Source organism: Mus caroli, chromosome 7 (genome assembly GCF_900094665.2).
Source record: "Mus caroli chromosome 7, CAROLI_EIJ_v1.1, whole genome shotgun sequence".
In the NCBI taxonomy this organism is placed as follows: domain Eukaryota; kingdom Metazoa; phylum Chordata; class Mammalia; order Rodentia; family Muridae; genus Mus; species Mus caroli.
Window position 1 is genome coordinate 77,046,450 of NC_034576.1, and position 17,682 is coordinate 77,064,131.

Below are 17,682 nucleotides of genomic sequence, written 5' to 3' on the forward strand. Positions count from 1 at the left end.
AGTGGGATTTTGAAAGTATGAGAGAATTGTGTGCTTTTGTTTGCTTGTTGGTTTTTTGGTTTGTTTTTTTTTTTTTGGTTTTTTTGGTTTGTTTTATTTTTTGATGTTTTTGTTTTTTTGTTTGTTTTGTTCTGTCTTGTTTTGTTTTGTTTTCAGTTTTTACAAAAGTCATACAGGTTTAGCAGAGTTTTTACAAAACGCTTGGACCACAAATGTTTTACATTTGTGGATTCTTTTTATTATTATTATTATTATTATTATTATTATTATTATTATTTTGAAATATTTACACATACACGGCAAGCTAGCTAGGGACTCGTAGCCAGGTCTAAACATTCAACTCATTTATGCTTTTTTTTCATGTATATTCCTCATATACATGGTCTGAAGGTAATTTCATACAATATTTTGCTGCAGCCACATTTGACCACCTGTCACACAGGAGTTCAAGCATGGAATGTTCCATTCACAGAGTTATGTCAGCTCTCAAAAGTTTGACAACTTGAGAAGAGCGCTTTAGATCTCAACATCAAAGGCGCCTAAACGGTGTTTTGGTCCAGATGAATTTATGTTCATTAATTTTAAAAGATCTTTCCACGGGCTCTGCTTCCGGGCTACCTCCTCACACCTGCCAGCTGACAGAGGCAGGTGCTGGAAGTGTGGCTGCACAATGGAGAAGTGTTAATTTGGTGGCCCAGTTTTGTCTGGCGTAAGAGCAACAAGTGTGGACATCCCTGTTATATGATGTCCTTCTATATCCTCAAGGGACAGATTTCAGGGACACCCCTCATACCAAATCTACATATGTTCAAATCCCTTCTATTAAGAAAAAAATCCCCCCTCCTAGCGAAACTGGGAGTAGTGGCTCAGGGGGCACCAGTGCTCGCCTAACATGGACCAAGCTCTGAGGTCATTCGAAAGCACAGCATTAAAAAAAAAAAAAAAAAATCAAGCCTAGTGGAGCATGCCAGTCTCCTAGAACCTGAGGAGAGGAGGCAGGAGGATCAGATGACAGAAAGAGTTTGAGGTCAGCCTGGACTGCATGAAACCCTATACTTAAATCTTTTAAAATAATTTTATATGTATAAGTGTTTTGCCTGCACATATGCATGTATGTGTACCATGTACCTGCCCAGTGCGTCTGGAGAGCAGAAGGCATCAGATCTCGTGGAACTGGAGTTAAAGATGGTGGTGATCCCTTGTGAGTACTGAAAACTGTCCTCTGGAAGAGCAGCCAGTGGTCTTTAACTGTGGATATCTCTCCAGCTTATTAATAACATTCTTTAAAAGGCCCGGCATGTGACTGAATTTAATACTTACTACCTCAAAAAGAATAAAATAAAACGAGTGGTATTTGAACACAACCTATACTGATCTCCTTGCATTCTCTTTACTTATGGTAGATAATTAAATGTGAATGCTATGTAAATAGTTACTATGCCATATTGCCTAAGGGAACAATTGCAAGACAAAGTCTATATATGCTCAGTTCCAAGGCAAGCCTTTTCCCATTATTTTTGCTCTGGCAGTGGTTGAATCAATGAATAAGAAGTCTCAGATACAGACATCCAACTATATTTAAGAAGACCTATGCACAGATCTCTGAATGACAGGCCCAGGCAAGCTGGGGGCAGCGAGGCAATATGCACCAACGACAATCCAGTCTACCTATGCACGCAGTTGCACTTAGACTTGACTGGATGGCTGCAGGCACTACAGCTTCAGTCTGGGCTGCGGTGTAAGGCTAGCCTCCCCACCTGCTCCTGCCAACTGCCAGCTGCAGAAGGGTAGAGCTGCCTCCCAAGTCTCTGATCTATTTATACAAATCTACACAGCCTGGCAAAGGTAACCGGGAAAGGTGCTATTTTGTGGTTTTTGGTTTCTAAAAGATGTCCTCTCTTTGGCTGGCTCAGAAAGTGTGTTGTTTGTCGGCGCTTTAAGCCTACTTACCTACACAAGTATTTACCAGCACTGGGAAGGTAATATACATACTGCATAATAAATCAGGAGACATACCCTAATGTTTTTCATAAGGACAGGAATGTCTTATCTGAAGCTCCCTGTATCTATTTCAAGATACCTAGGTCCACTGAAGTCTTTTCTTCCCAATTCTTTTCTTGTGAAAAAGAAGACAAAAAACAAAACAAAACAAAAAAACCAACCAAACAAACAAAAAACCCAACCATAGCCTATATTTCAGGAGGTACCTTTCTTGCCTCAGTTCAGCTGAAGAGTGTTCTGCGGACCCCACACATACATAGTTTCAAGGGAAGGATGGCTAAGGTTAGTGCTTGTTGCACAGTTGACTAATTACTTGGCTAGCACTCACAAAACCCTGGGTTTTTTTCCTCAGTGCTGCATAAAACTAGTCAGGGCAATGCTCCCCTGAAATCTTAGCACTTAGGAGGTGTAGACAGGAAGATAGTCCTTAGTTCAAAGCCACCCTGGATTACAAGAGATTGACAGTAGGTGCCACACTGGAACACATGCAAATTGTGAGCATCTCCCCATAAGAGACAACAAAGTCCCAGGGGTTGAGAAATGATATAGCCCAAGGATGGTGTCTGTCACAACCAACGGTGTATAGTTATACCTGCAGAAGACCACAGCTCTTTGAATGCAGTCTCTAAAGGTGGCCTTTAAGGAGGAGAGCCAAAGTGACCACAGGCCCAAGGTAAGCCTTGTACATCATGAGGGTAGGGAGGCCTAATGCAGAAGCCACGGCCAGCCTGGAGCCTGGGGGATTTCCATGGGTGGCCCTGTGGGTCTCCTTCAAACAACAGTGACCCAACAGGCTGAGTGCTTAACTAAACAGCATCATTCTTGATTTTACAGGTTGGATTGCAATAATTGAATCTTACATAAGAAAAACCATATGGGTCCAGCTGTGTAGAAATTTTCGTCTTCATTAAGGGAATTCTTAGCAGAGTAAACACACAATTTCAGGTACAGTATTCCAAGGCTTATGTAATCACCCAGGGCAGTTTTCCAACTTGCTTTTATCCAAGGTGGTAATTTCTCATTCTCATCAGCAGAAGATGGGAGAGCAGATCCAACCATTAGAGAAAGAGCACGCCTGTTTTACATAAGCCTCTACCAAAGGAGGGAAAAGACAATAGCCATCCCCTATGAATAATTTACAACAGTCTTTAATTGAAAAATACCACGTGGCACTGTTCTTCCTACACCAAGCCTGCAGGTGCAGTGGCAGAGGTAAAAGTCATTCCTCCCTTTGGAGGATTTCTTGGACATGCGGACAGTGATGTAAGAGGTTGCCCGCCATATTTCTATTTTGGGCTGTATGTCCAGAACTGTCTTTTGAACATCTATTGGTTCCCTACTTATTTCTCCTAACTCTGCAAAACCAGAAGCTTGGGTGTCTGTGGAGAGGGACTTCGTAGGCTTTTAGGTGTGTTAGGCTAAGAAATGAAATGTCTCCTTAGGCCATTGTTTCTCAACCTTCCTAACATTGTGACCACCCATAAAATTATTTTCAATTATTTTCAATGCTACTTCATAACTTTAATTTTGCTATTGTTATGTATCATAAATATGATACGCAGATGGTCATAGGTGACTGCTGTTGAAGGGGGTCATTTGACCCCTCCCCCCAAAGTTGTTGAGAACCCCCACATGTTGAGCTGCACTGCCTGAGGCTCATGTGTTGAATGTGTAGTATTCTAGAAGGCAGCATAAATTTTAGGAAGTGGAGCCTGGTCTGCTAAGTGGGTCACTGAGGTGTCTTTGAGGATGATACCTGGTCCCAGTCCCTCCCTCTCCTTTCCTTTCCACATGTGCCCACTTCCCTGATGGTCCACCCAAATGCACTGTGTTGAGGTACCAGGAAGTGAACTTTCTGGGAAAAGGAGAAAACTAAGTCTTCTTTCTTGCAAGTTTTTCTCTTACTTATCAAGGAAGACTCCCAAGGGCTACCTGGACAGCCAAGTTCATCAACTAGAGACTCAACACTATCTTGAAGAACAGCTTGCCAGATAAACTAGAATCAGCCCCGACACTGTAAAAGTACTCACAGGGAGTGTGGAGGGAGAGGGGGATGAACAGACATGCCATGGTAGGACAAGCCCTGTGCCCAACCTAAACTCTGGCCCAGCAATGGGTTGCTGCTACTTGGCCCTTCTGCCATGATTGTGTGGTCCACTCAACACTGCCTATTCATGTGTGTTTACAGCCATAGCTGTTCCCAGGGTTTTCAAAGAGCTCACGGTTAAGATTTAAGTAAAAATCAATACAGTCAGTGTTTGCTTCGATTCCTTACCAGGTGAATCGAATGGTGCCTTGCTTGTCACCTTGCTTGTCACATGCCTGGGGAACAGAGTGCCAAGGAGTAATGAATAGCTATTTATGGAGGAAACAGGAAATAAAGAGAAGGGTGGGCTTGCGGATCACCCTCCCTCATCAAATGTAGGGCAGGTGACAGACCATGTTGCCTTTTGCTTTAAAACATTTTCCATATGTGAGTTTCATGTAAATCCAGGAAAATTCTAACCATCAACTATTACACTTTAAACAGAGAAATCACTGTTCTAAAGTCCAGAGAGAACCATCCCATGACTGGAGAAACAGTCGGCATTGGTTAGCATCATTGTGATTAAAGAAAGTGATCAACTAGGTCCAGAGTCAGGACAGGTTTCCATTTACAGGGGGACTGGACTTAAAGCCATAAAGAAGAACCAAATGACCTAGGGAGTTGCTGTATACTGAGACTCATACACAAAGGAATGTTTCCCCTGTCTATAGTGTCATTGGAAAGCTCAGAAGAACCCTCCCAGGCATGACTTGCTGCAGGTCATTGCCACAGAGGATCCAGTGCTTTTAACCGTGTCACCACTGAGTCAGATGGCTTTGGAGGGTCTGTGAATCTCTAGGTATACCCTTGATCCCTTGGGAAACCCCAGGTCATCTGAATCGGGATTGAAAACCTTTCCTAGTATATACGTGATAAACGATTCACCAACATGAGCCCACTCCCTTCTTTTTCCTTCCCAAGGGCAGGCTTAACAAGTCTAGTCTAGGGGAAGGAAGGCCACTGTAAAGGCTACACATGGAAGGGTGGTGTGTTGAAGCCTTGCTCCTGAACAAATCCCAACAGCCAGGAGCAGTGGGAATGGGGACATTGATGGGAAACAAGATCATATCAACAGCTCTTGGTTCTGCTTCTGAGAAAGCAACGGCTGTGACAGGAGACATGTGCACAAATGTGCTTGTAGAGCCCTGTTACTGCAGGAGGAAGCATCCAGATGAAGTAGTGGAGCACTCCATCTTTGAGCCCCTTGTGGGCAACCCAGCTGAGCTTCCAGGTTTTCAGCCTTGTCTGATACAAGGCTCCCTAAAAGGCAGCATATGTCCCAGACATATGTTCCTTGGTCATCGCCCTCCTGACATCTCAAGGTCCCTGAAGGGGCCACTCAGCTTATAACCAGACAAGTAGAACAAACTTCAGGAGCTAAGATCACCAAATTTGGAAACAGAAAACCAAATTATACGAAGGCTCCCAAAGCTGAGAGTGCTTCAAAGGAACCCGTTGGTACTTGCACTGGAGTGACAGGAAGTACTGCCCAGTGTGAGACCAGCAGTACCCTTGTCTCTCCCAACCATCAGCTTTTCCAACTTGTAGTACCATGGCCCATAAAAGGACATACATAAAGGACTACTGCTGTGGCTTCCCTACGGACACTACAGACATACACAGACACAGACACAGACACAGACACAGACACACACACACACACACACACACACACACACACACACACACACAGCTCATTTAGATTCTTCAATTTAAAATGAATTGTTGCAATAAGCAAGTAGAAGAATTAGCAACCAGGGTTTAACTTACTTCATATTTTCAAACCCATCTTTTTTTTTCCCTCCCAGACACAAGTGTTTATTCAGAAGTCTAAGCTTCCTATGTCTGTATCTCACTAGACTAAAGCCAGAACCTGACTGAAGTAATTTTATTATTCAGTAGCTGGCACTACAATACCATTATTTTCTCAGGAAGTATGCAGAGCCATGTTAATAGGAATGGCTAGGCTTTCTCAGTACTTACGATGCTCCAGATGGAGACCAAAGTGCTTTCTAGACCTGAGGTCGTGAATCCTCAGCTACCACAGGGGTCACAACTCTCTTCATTTTAAAGGACAAAAAAGCAAGGAAGAAAGGGGTAAAGTCATGGGCCAAAGGGGCAGAGACACCAAAAGGGACAGACACAGGAATGAATCTCAGGCATTCCAATGATAATCATCCAACGAACCTCCACTGTCAAACACATGTCATTCTCTACCTTGCACTTTTAATCACTTAACTCCAGGTTTTAATCATTGACAAGCAATCTCTGCCATGCTAACACATGAACATGTAAGGCAGGCTGCCTTAAATACATGTATCTCTGAAACATATTAAGCTCACTTACCCTGTGAATGGAGTTCACTAATTACTCTTCTGTCGGTAAAGAAGTAGAAAGTTGAAAAAACAAAACAAACAGGGGCAGGAAGCAAGGTTATCTCTCTGAGGCACACAATATTGAAAGCACTTCCGAGAGCCAGTAAAGATACAGCCAAGTAGTCTCGGGAGAGCCTAGAGTCCATTTGAAGACATACACTCAAAATTATCATTAAGGAATAGAGCTTGGTGACAGAGCACTTGCCTAGTCTGTGCAAGGTTCTGAGTTCAATCCTCAGCACAACTGGAAGAAAAAAAAAACTAAAGAAATCTACAAAATCATCATTGCAATGTTTCTTTCCAAAAAAAGGAAGTATGTGGTATTCGGAATTGGCCAGATATGTATGCAAATAATATAAGCAGGCAGCCATGCGCAGACCATGAGTACCTATGCAAAGCAGGAGTGAAGGAGGTTAATACCATGACTCTTCATGGAAGTGTGCTGATTAACCGATACCTCCTGGGAAACCTGTCTGTATGTGTGAGCCTCCATCTCCATGTTTTCCCAGCATCACACTCACACAACCCCTGGCCACACTGCTGAGTAAACAAGACCCAGAGCCGAACAGAGCACCCGACCCCGAGTCTGCCATCATATCTCAAGCCAGAGAGCTTCCGGCTGCAACAATGCCTGCTCAGTTCACTCACGGACCATGCAAGAGAAACCTCAGGAAACCTGACCTGGGAAGATGCCCTTCCAGTAGCAGGTAGGAGGAACCAAAACAGACCAGAACAGACAGCCCCACATTGCCAGGCCTCTGGACCCTGTCTCTAAGGTATTAAAGTTTAACAGGGGGCGGGGATGGGGTAGGTGGAGAGTTAACAGAACTCAGGAAAGAACTCTTGCTCACTGTACGGTAATCCACTTAGATTACCTCTCCATAGTATACGCCCCCCCCCCAAAAAAAAAACCAAAGGTGTGTCTGCAAACATAGGTGAAGAGAAATTTCATAAATACATTTTTTTCCTTAAGGAGTATAAGTTAGATACTTTAAACCAAGCTATAAGGAATAAAGTCAGAGTGATTTTTTTTTTTACTACCTGGGGCTATAGAGTAATTATGCAAATAGCAGGGAATTTGTCATTATGACTAACCATAAGTGTATAAAATAATTTGATTAAGTAAAAGACAGTTACCTTAGTCATCATACTAATTTGACAAGGGCTTTTAAAATGTTTTTCAGTCGTTCAGCTTCTAGACTAGCTATGCAAGAATCTGTCTTCTCAATGATGCTTCGTTAGAGGAAAAAGAAAGAAGCAACCATGGCGGCTGCATCTCACTCACTGATTGTGAACCCCACTGAAAGTTCTCGGGCCTAAAAATGAGTGACTATAGAGCAGAGAGACAGAGTCTCATTACCCTAGAAACACAACCTCAGACGCACATTTACAAAGCCACTGAGGGAGATGCCCACCTCAGCTTCCTGGGAATCGGCCTGAAGACCCAAGTCCGGAGCCACGGGCTGGGCTTTCTTCTATTTGCATTCCCATGAACTTGAAAAGCATCTGAGCTCCATTTGCGATTGCCTAAGGTGTCAGCAGTTTTAATTTCCTGTCCGCATCCTTATCTCCTCAAGTCCTCAGGAATTCGATAACACACACAGCACACAAACCAGTCTCTGCAGGGTTACCTTTCAGGAATAGCCAGCTCACCACATCTCAGTAAGCCTCCATGATGCACAGATAAAGTCTCCACAAACCCTGCAAATACAAGCTGGAGCCTCTGAAAGCAAACACCCCAGTACCGGAAGTACATATGGTCCTGTCTTGGTGGGACAATAGAAAGCACAAAGACCACTAAATTCAGTGGATCTCTTCTTAGGCAAAATCTTCATCACCATCATCATCATCATCACCACCACCACCACCACCACCACCATCATCATCATCATCATCATCATCGCCACCAAGTTGTTTATTATGCTGCAACATAATATTGTTCTAAGTGCCAATTTCAGAGTCCCTGGCTACACAGGCTGGCACCTAGATTACTGTATTGACCCACCAAGATCTAGATGTCAGGACCCACTTCTTCACTTGCTGGAAAGGCATTGGGACCCAAGCAAAAAGTGGCAGATTCTCAGACTAGTGTGCCTTGTTATATACAGCTCTTTTGAGTTTCCTCCCCAGGCAGGTTAAGAAAAACCAATCTCTCTCTCTCAATCTCTCAATCTCTCTCTCTCTCTCTCTCTCTCTCTCTCTCTCTCTCTCTCCCTCCCTCCCTCCCTCCCTCCCTCCCTCTCTGTCCTCCATCTCCTTTTCTGTCTCTCCATCCCTTTTCCCTTTCTAATCTCCCTCTTCCCCTCTCCCCTCCATCACTCCCCCTCTCTTACTCTTCTTTAACTGCCATCCCCACTCAGGGTGCTCAAGCACAAACACACACACACACACACACACGTGCACACACACACACGTGCACACACACACACACGTACGTACGTGTGCACACACATAGAAGTCCTACTTTTCAGAGCAGCTTCTCAAGTCACCAGCCACTGCCTGCCTCACTTCTGCAGTTGGGAAACATACACCAATGTCGCTAAGGACACATTAAGGACAATGAGAAACCTGTCTTTGCAGGACGGATGACAAAGATGAAATGGCACCAATACTTTAAAGTGAAAAGGCACACAAGGAGATCAAACACGCGCACGCGCTCATGCGCGCGCGCACACACACACACACACACATGCACATGCACACGCACACACACATGGTAGCTGCATAGACTTGTGAGACCAAATAGGAAATAATGGTTCTGGCGTCATAGTTGCAGTCATCCTCTTGGCTGAGAAAGGGAGCCCTCTTGGCAATGACCCATAGCCAGCCCTTCATCAGATACCTGAAAATACTTTCCCAGGAGTGCATGCTGATTCCCACTGAAAGGATGGTATCTACCCATGGACCACCTGTGTTCATCTGCAGACACAGGGTCTCGGGTTTCCTGGAACAGACCCAATGGAATTTTAAAAGGAAGGAATCTGCCTCTCCCTCAATAATAACTTAATTCCCCAAATATCCACAGAAAAGGCTCCTGTGGCTTTAAGAACAGTAAAACTTTTTCCTACCTGCCAAAGGACAGAGGATGGGAAGCCTCTAAACAGACCCAGAAGATCAAAACCTGTGGCAAGCTGATTGGGCCAATCTACCTCAGCCACCATTCTTCCTGTGTGGTTCTTAGAGTAAAGGGACCACCCTTCCGTGGCACAGGGCAGAGCAGGGTCCCTGAGAACCTTGTCTTTGCACTGCTAGTCATCAAAATTAATTCGATGTCCTAAGCCTGTCCTCTCTCGGGCCCCCGTCAGCTTTCTGCAGGGCACCTGTTGGCTCCCGTTACCCAGTACCCACCCCCAACGCATCAGACTTTCCATCAGGGACAGACACAAGTGACCAGATACCACCAGCTGTTGGATAGAATGCCTCCTGTCCTATCCTTGTCCTGCGATGCACGGTGACCTCTCACCTCCCAAGGCCAGACACAGTGGAAGCACTTGCCTTTTAACTTTCTAAAAGAACAAAGGCTACTCCTCTGCTTAAGGCTCTTCTTCACTTCCTTCTAAAACCCCAAGCCACTAGAAGTGCAAACTCCTAATCTCAGATGTTCATCATTCCTGGCATGAAGAAGTCCAGCCTTGCTGTTTTTGCCACATGTGAATACCACACCCTTAACCGAGACTGGTGTAAGGCAAAGAAGCTGTTAAACAGGAGACAGCTGTTGATCGAATAACTGCCTCTTTTTACACGAAGACCTGCTTAGATATAATTTAGTTTGCATAGGCTTCGGTACGGAGTCACACTTATCAGTAGGAATGTGCATTTGCCTCTAGTGACACATGTAAATTCTAAGTATTTTAACAGTCAAATCTCTTCTTTAAAAAAGCTGCTTCTCCAAACATCATCACCCTCACCAAGCAAAGGCCAAAGTCTACAGCTTAGCATGACAACCACAGAGAAAAGGAATACCTTTGGGAAAACAGAATACTCAAATGTTCTTTTGTCCCCAGGGTTCAGGGACAATATTATACACAAGACAGAAATGGAGAGTTAAAAATCTGTTTATCTGGGAAAGGGCGACAAAAATACATACGATTTCTCAAATGCTCTACAGTTCAGTCACCCTAGGAACAGAATTGACTCTGTAGAGCCCCACCCCCACCTCCAAGTCAGCACATAACTACGTTTAACCAAGTGCTATGTCCCTTCACCTTATTAGCCTGTAGGAGCCTTGGGAAACTGTTGAGGGTACAGGATACGCAGCGTCTGGCCCTCATTAACTTTAACCCTGGGCCAGGAATGAGGGATTCATGATAGCATCGGGATACACATAGCTCTATCTCTGGATGTGGTTATCCAACTGCTTTTGAAATCTTGTCCAAATCGATCTCCATCAAATGTGCTCACTCACACTTAAAATCTATGACATTTGATTCCAGTTTCAGGTCAATAACCAAGTAAAGATTTAACACTATCCACTCGAAGACATCTTTTCCTGGGTAGACAGGATAGGTCTGGAAGTGCGCTGTCTGAAACTCAAGTGCGGACCACCTGAGCAAGACAGAAGAAAGCGACAAAGTAGATACTTGATAATCCTTGCAAGTGGATTCCTTGGGTATAGTAGGTGTCCATGGGCCTTTGAGCATCAACAATCCCTTTCTGGAGACAAATAAAACAAATACATATTGTACAGAATGATCCACTCCCCGTGTGGGCGAGCGATCATGATGGGGAATTAAGGTAGAACTACAGAAACTTGCAGCTGCTCTCCAGGTACTATAACTTTATCCCTCCACTGAAAGATGGCTATTGGGATCTGGGTGGGACTAGTCCCCCTGCAGCTACCGCTGTGCTCAGGGCCACACTCGGGCGCCTTTTAAATTCCCCCAGCAATTGGTGGATGGAGAAAGAGCCAAGGGGGGAAAAGATGCATAATGATTCGTTCACCGGGCAGATGAAACGGAGAGTAGAGGACGCAGGATGCTAACTGGCTTTTCCTCCCATGTGCAGGTCACCTGAACCGCGATGCCTTCCAGTCTCTGAGGAGGCTCCCTGAACTCGCCATATGGCTCCGTTTTCAAGAGGGGAGAAGAAACAGTTTCATGCCCACCTGCCTGCGGCATCTCCTTTCAGGCACCCCTTCCCTAGCCCCTGCCCGGCGCGCGAGCTGCCGGCATCCACGGTCCCGCCCGCTCCGGGCTCAGGCCGGCAGCTCCCCCGGCGGCCGCCTCTGCACCAGTCGCCAACCTCCGTGCCGGGCCGAGGTCATGCCCGCCTGCCCCCGGAGCGGGCGAGGCCCCTTCCCGATGCCAGGCGGCAAGCCTGAGAAGCGCCGGCAGGGAAGGGGGTCCGCCGCAGAGTTGGCACCCGGACTCACCAGGTAGGCGCCCACCGTGCCCTGCGCCAGCATCAAGGCGCACTCAGACACCAGGAAGATCTTGATGTTGGAGAAGCAGGACACCTTCTTTTTCTTCTTCTTGTTCCTCTGCGCCTCGTCCCCCTGCAGCTCGCCGCTCCGGCCGCCGCCCGACGAGCCGCCCGGCTTCTTTCCTTGCATCCTTCCCCCGCCGCCGCCGCCGCCGCCGCCGCTTTCCCGCTCGCCCCGGGTGTCGTGGCCGTTGCCGGGCGGGGGTGCGTGCCGCGAGGCTGCGTACTGTCCCCGCCCCGGGCCCGCGGCGGCCGCCCCCGTCCTGCCGCGACTAGAGAGGTTGAAGGCTCCTCTCCTCGCTGCCGCCGCGCTCGCTCCCTTCCTCCTCCTCCTCCTCCTTCTCCTCCTCCTCCTCCTCCGCCCTCCCTTCGCCGCCTCCTCCGGCTCGGGCTGTGCCAATCACAGGGACTCCTCGCGCCGCCCGCTGCTGCCGCCGCCTAGCCTCTCTCGGACTCTCGCCACTGCCTTCACCGGCTTCCCCTGGCCCGCCGGCCTCGCTTGCCTTCACCCCTAGCGCCCCAAGCCCGGGCCCGGGCCTGATCGCCGCCTTGAGCCCCGGGCTGCGCCGCTACTGGCTGCGGGTGCGTCCCTGGGAGACACGAGGGGACTTGCTTGGGGCACTAAGGGCTTACTGATGATCAAGGCCGGCGGGGTCTAACTACCCCGAGAAACTGCAGAATCCAGGAGTCCTGGTTGGGTGGGAGGCTGAGCGAGGATGGTGCTACCCGGCCACTAGGAGGCATTGTGGGGCCCAGGGCACCACGGCGGAAACTGGGTGGTACTAGGACTAGCAATGAGGTGCAGAGATGGGAGTATCCAGGTACCCTACTTCTAGTGCGGGTACCGGACTGCTAAGGCCGGGGAGGAGAAGCAATTTTCATGAAGAGAGTATCTCCGGAGCTGTATTCGGCTTGGTTCAGGGATTTCTAAGGACAGATGCTGTGCTCTGGGGCTCCGGAAGATGCCGAGATAGGAGCTGCCATAGGCTCCTTTGGTTTGCCAGCCTCTGCTCCTGCATTCAGTGGCTACTGGACATATCTAAACCGCCCATTCCCCGAAAATGGGAGAAAGAAACGGAAGCTCTGAGAAGGGAAGTTAGAGCTTTAGGGAGTCTCACATCTTCCCCCAGCCACCAAGTGCAAGCAACTGCAGGTCACAAGGACCCCAGCAGAGGGCCTTGTTTAGTTCTCCAGCGGCCTGCAGTTGGAGTTCAGGAAGGGATGAGCCACAAGCCTGCTGTGTCCCCACCCCTCTCCTGACTATTGTGGCCCTACCTGGCTTGGCCTGAAGGTCAGCATGCAGCAGAGCCAATTGTCATCAGTCCTCCGCCCCCTGCTCCCCAGCATTCCCTAGGATTTGGGTCCACAAGGCGCCTCTGATAGGATGTACTGATTCAGGCAGCAGCGTTTGGAAGCTAAGAGAAAAGTGGATACGAACAGAAAATTGTTGTCCACATTAGTGACGGAGAGGCCAAAGCCTATTTGGAGAACTTTTCCTTGCTTTCCCAAGGCCCATCTCCCAATGCCAAGGCTTCCATTCAATAGTGCATAGCAATTAGCGCCGGCCATAATTTCTACTTTCTTCCAGAGAAATTGAGTAACAATAGACGGTGGCACAGTGGGGGTGTGTTGTTTGCCTTACCATTTAAATATAAATTGCTTCATCCATCTGTCTTCCAGACATGACCTCACCTAGTCTTGGTGTGGTTTTCAATGTGCCTCCCCTTGTCTGGGGTACCTTCGGCCTAAATTACTCTCTGGCATCACTCTCTACAGTGTTCTTCTCTACCAGTGGTATTGTATCCTGGAGTTGTTAGGGTCAAAGCCTGTGTTCTGGCAGCCCTAAGAAGCTAGGCTCAGCCCGCTGTCTTCGGAATGCCAACTGAAGGAGCAAGTAACAGTCAAAAGAAGAGAAGAAAGATTATTCATTGTGGCTACATTGGGAAGAGGAACAAATAGACATGTCTAGTGATCTCCCTACTCCCTAACTGACTCTTCCATGTTCTGCATGAGCTTTAGGTACAAAAGAATAGGAATCACTAAGTAGTCCTGGTCAAGGTACAGTCTTGCCCATCATTAACCCATCAGCATCTGGGCTTCAGTCTCCTATGGGTAGTCTGACAAATTGTCAACTAGCTCTGCCAACTACCTTCCTGGAAGACAAGCTCCTCCTGTGGCTGGCACCTTGATCTTCTGGCAGCTTGAGATTGGTAGAGGGATTCCAATTCCTTCAAGACTGTTAATTCAATAGTCTGGTAGCTAAAAAAGGGGGGGCACACTTGTCTCTGGGCTCATGTGTGGCTCTATTACACCATGGCTGAAATCCTTACTGTTTGGCTGTACCTTTCCCATCTCTGCCACCTCTGGGCATGCATTGCCGACCTACTTTGGATCTTTTGCTTCTTGTTCTTGATCTTTCTCATGGCTCCGCCCTTATATAGTCCCTCCTCACTAACACATTCCTTTGGTGAGCTGGAAGACAAGGGGGGAATCTTCCTTTGAATGAGTCACAAGGCTGAAGGTTGAAATATCATCGGGGTGCATTAGTCTTTGAGACTCATTTACATACCCTGCAATCACACAAATACCGATGTTCATTTTGTGCTTACCTTGACCAAGCTCTCAGTATAGAGCAGCATCTTACCATAACCCCACAGCAACCTCTAAACTAGATGGTGCACTTAGCCCCATCAGGGAGAAAACTGAGATCTAGGAAGGGGAACTAACTTGACCCATGCCACCCACTCACTCAGTAAAGGTTGGCAGAGCCAACAAAATGTCTGCTGTTTCATCCTGCAGTCTTACCAGGAAGGTGAGAGTCACGCCGTTCCCCTTAAAGGCAGAAATTCAGAGAGATGTAGTAGCTAGCCCAAAGTCACACACCAAATTGGAACAGGACTTCTGTCTCAGCCCGGGCTCTCTGCTCCAAATCACTTTGCCTCATGTAGACTCAGGGGAAGGAGACTTAACTTTATTTTAGACTTATAACATGAACTATCTTTAAATAAATTAGGCATAAATGCTGCCAGAGATAGGGTTCTAGATTATGCATGTCTGTTCTTCCTATAATTAATTGTAGCTGAGTATGAGTGCCATAGTGCACCAGAAGATTTAGGAATCCACCAGGCTAGCTGCAGGCTTACAGTGTGGAAGAAGGAATTTTGAGCACTTAGTTCAATGCCCTTCCTCCTCTACTCGTCTTAGTCAAAACTGTGGCTCTTGGGTGATGGGACAGGTTTGTGAGCAAGAAGTACTTCCATTTTGCCATCCCCGACACACAAAGGAAGTGGGAGAAAACTAGCCACCATTGGGTCTGTTTGCACAGCTCACCAAAGAAGCTTATCAAGTGGTTCTTTGACAGCTAATACCTTGAGAAAAAGTGACAAGTGGCTTTGTGGCCAAGGATGGAACCTTCATGGTCCAGCAGGAATTGATAGGGTACTGAATGAGAAGAGAAAGGAGAAAGGAAGATCCAGACCAGGGGCTTAGCTCTCCTGATTCCAGGGTCACCGCCCCCCCCCCCTCAACCAGTTAGAAATAGACAGTCCACAGTGACTTGGAGAGTAAGACCATCAGAGCCTACAGTCCCAGGGCATTTCCTCAACAAGATGGCCTTGATCTTGCCATAGAGAAACTGGAAACATTCCAGGGGCCACCTGAGGTTGTTTGTGGTCTACCTATCCCCTAGTGGTTAGTGAATTCAGGAATGGGTCAGTGGTCAGTGTCCACAGAGACCTTGAACTTCTTTTGGATTTTCAACTACTTCTCTGGACTAGGTAACTTTTAGAGTTACAAAGAGAATATTGCTAGTATGGCCTTGGCTCTCAGATTCTTGTTATGTTGGCTACTGACAGTATTCTGGGTATTGGAAAGCCACACAATCTTGAAATGTGACCCAGGAAAGCCAGAAGAAGATTTGCTGACATGGAAAAACAAACTGACCTTGGAGTTCTAAAATATTAACATGAATAGGTAAACATGAGTGGTTAGTATTTGGAGAGCTTGCCTCTTCCACTGAAGAAGAGAAGTGGGTTAAATTTTTGTGAATACACATACACACATACACACACACACATACAGATATTTTCACACCACATGCACACATGCAATCACACATGTACACACAGAGACACAAACACACATAGACACAATCTCTCACACACTTACACACAAAGTAACAAAATCTTCCACTGTCACTGGGCTGTGGCAAGATTTCACAGCCAGTGGCCTCGATGTAAGTCAACTCACTGAGAAACTATTGTTCAAGTAATTCACATGAGTCATCTTTGCAGCCCAATTTTGTTCACAGGCAAATACAAGGTTGAAAAATAAATTCATAGAATGATGTCTGATTGTCATTGGAATGGAAAAATAGATGTTTACTTTCTTACACTGTAGATGGCATATTTTTTTCAAAAGATGTGTGTGTGTGTGTAAATTTAAAAACTATATATGTGTATATGGTATGTAATATATATACATATATATGTATATATATATATATATATATATATATATATATATATATATATATACACACATGCATACACACACACACACACAGTTTTTTAAATTTAAAGTGAGGCTAACTCCTCTAGCTTGAAAATAGTGTTTGTGCTGAGCTGAAGTTTGCTTCTATTCCTTATAGTCTTTCTTTTCCTCATACCAGTTTGCCTGACAATGTCTGCCTGTCTAACACATTCTCTGTTACCTACCCACTATATTCTGAGGTTTATATTTAAATTATCTCTCTTAATTTAAATATGTCCTGAAGAATAAAAAGGATAAGCATCTATGCGGATCAATCTTCAACCAGGTGAGTCTGGAATTCATGTGGAAAAGGAGAGGATATGAAAGCATGGGTAGAAATTGAAGAATTAACTGGAGATAAATAGAGATTTTGAAATATGCTTTATTCATGACAGATTAGTTTTGAGGTGAAAGGGAAGAAATAAAAATATATTCTTAGCACTGTTTTTGCTTTCCGGATCTCCCCTCAGGCTGGACTGCTGCTTTGGAAGTAATTAGAATTTGTTAACCCAAATAGGCTATTTGAATCTTAGTATAGAAGAAGACTGTCCATATGCATCATAACTTGAGAAAAAAAATCCACCAAAAATTAGGTTGAAAGAAACCAATATTGGATTTTATTTTAGTGTGATATTTGTATTTGTTTCTGGTTTTTAGCTTTAGAAAAAAAGAACCATCTTCGAGGGAAATGCTGGTTATTTTTATTCTGACGGAGTCATCACACTGCTATCCTTCCGGGAAAGTGCCTGGTCACTAATGACTGAGATGGGCACGTGGGGGTAGAGGCCACTTGCTGTTTGTCTTGTGTTAGATTGTTGTTTCCTCGGCACATTTGAGCTACAGAATGAAAGTAAAGATGCTGAACTTCAAATCACAATTGTCCCCCTGATATTTCTTTTCCAACAGCTGTTCAAATACCAGTGAGCATTTGAAAAGGCTGGCAGGACATGCAGGGCATAAAGCATTCAGGATGCTGAATAAAGCGTGTCAGATTCCAGAGGAAGCTGCCCTTAACACAGGAGCAAGGGTGAGTACCCCGTCCCTTCATAGGAAGGAAGAATGTGGCTGTGTGTACGGATCCAGGATAATTTCTCAACCAGAAAGCCTGAAGGCTCCCTCCTGGTCTGCCCACCCACACCCCCTGCATTCTCACCTTCCTGGGGCTACCTGTGCAGTTGTAGCTCCCAACAACATGCCATGGGGACTGGATGAAGGGAAAGGTAATTGGAGAATATGCAAATGATATAAGAAGATGCTGATATGGACAAT

General features: G+C 46.0%; 1 protein-coding gene across 2 annotated transcripts in view; it reads right to left on the reverse strand.

Annotated features, from left to right (window-relative positions):
• The window catches only part of Slco3a1 (solute carrier organic anion transporter family member 3A1), a 283,764-nt gene extending 271,564 nt beyond the window's left edge, over positions 1-12,200 (reverse strand). For both annotated transcript variants that reach the window (XM_021167572.1, XM_021167570.2), the window contains exon 1: positions 11,834-12,200. In XM_021167572.1, the coding sequence (XP_021023231.1) occupies positions 11,834-12,013 (180 nt within the window). In that variant the 5' untranslated portion in view covers positions 12,014-12,200. The remainder of the gene's footprint in view (positions 1-11,833) is intronic.
• Between the last annotated feature and the right edge of the window lie 5,482 nt (positions 12,201-17,682).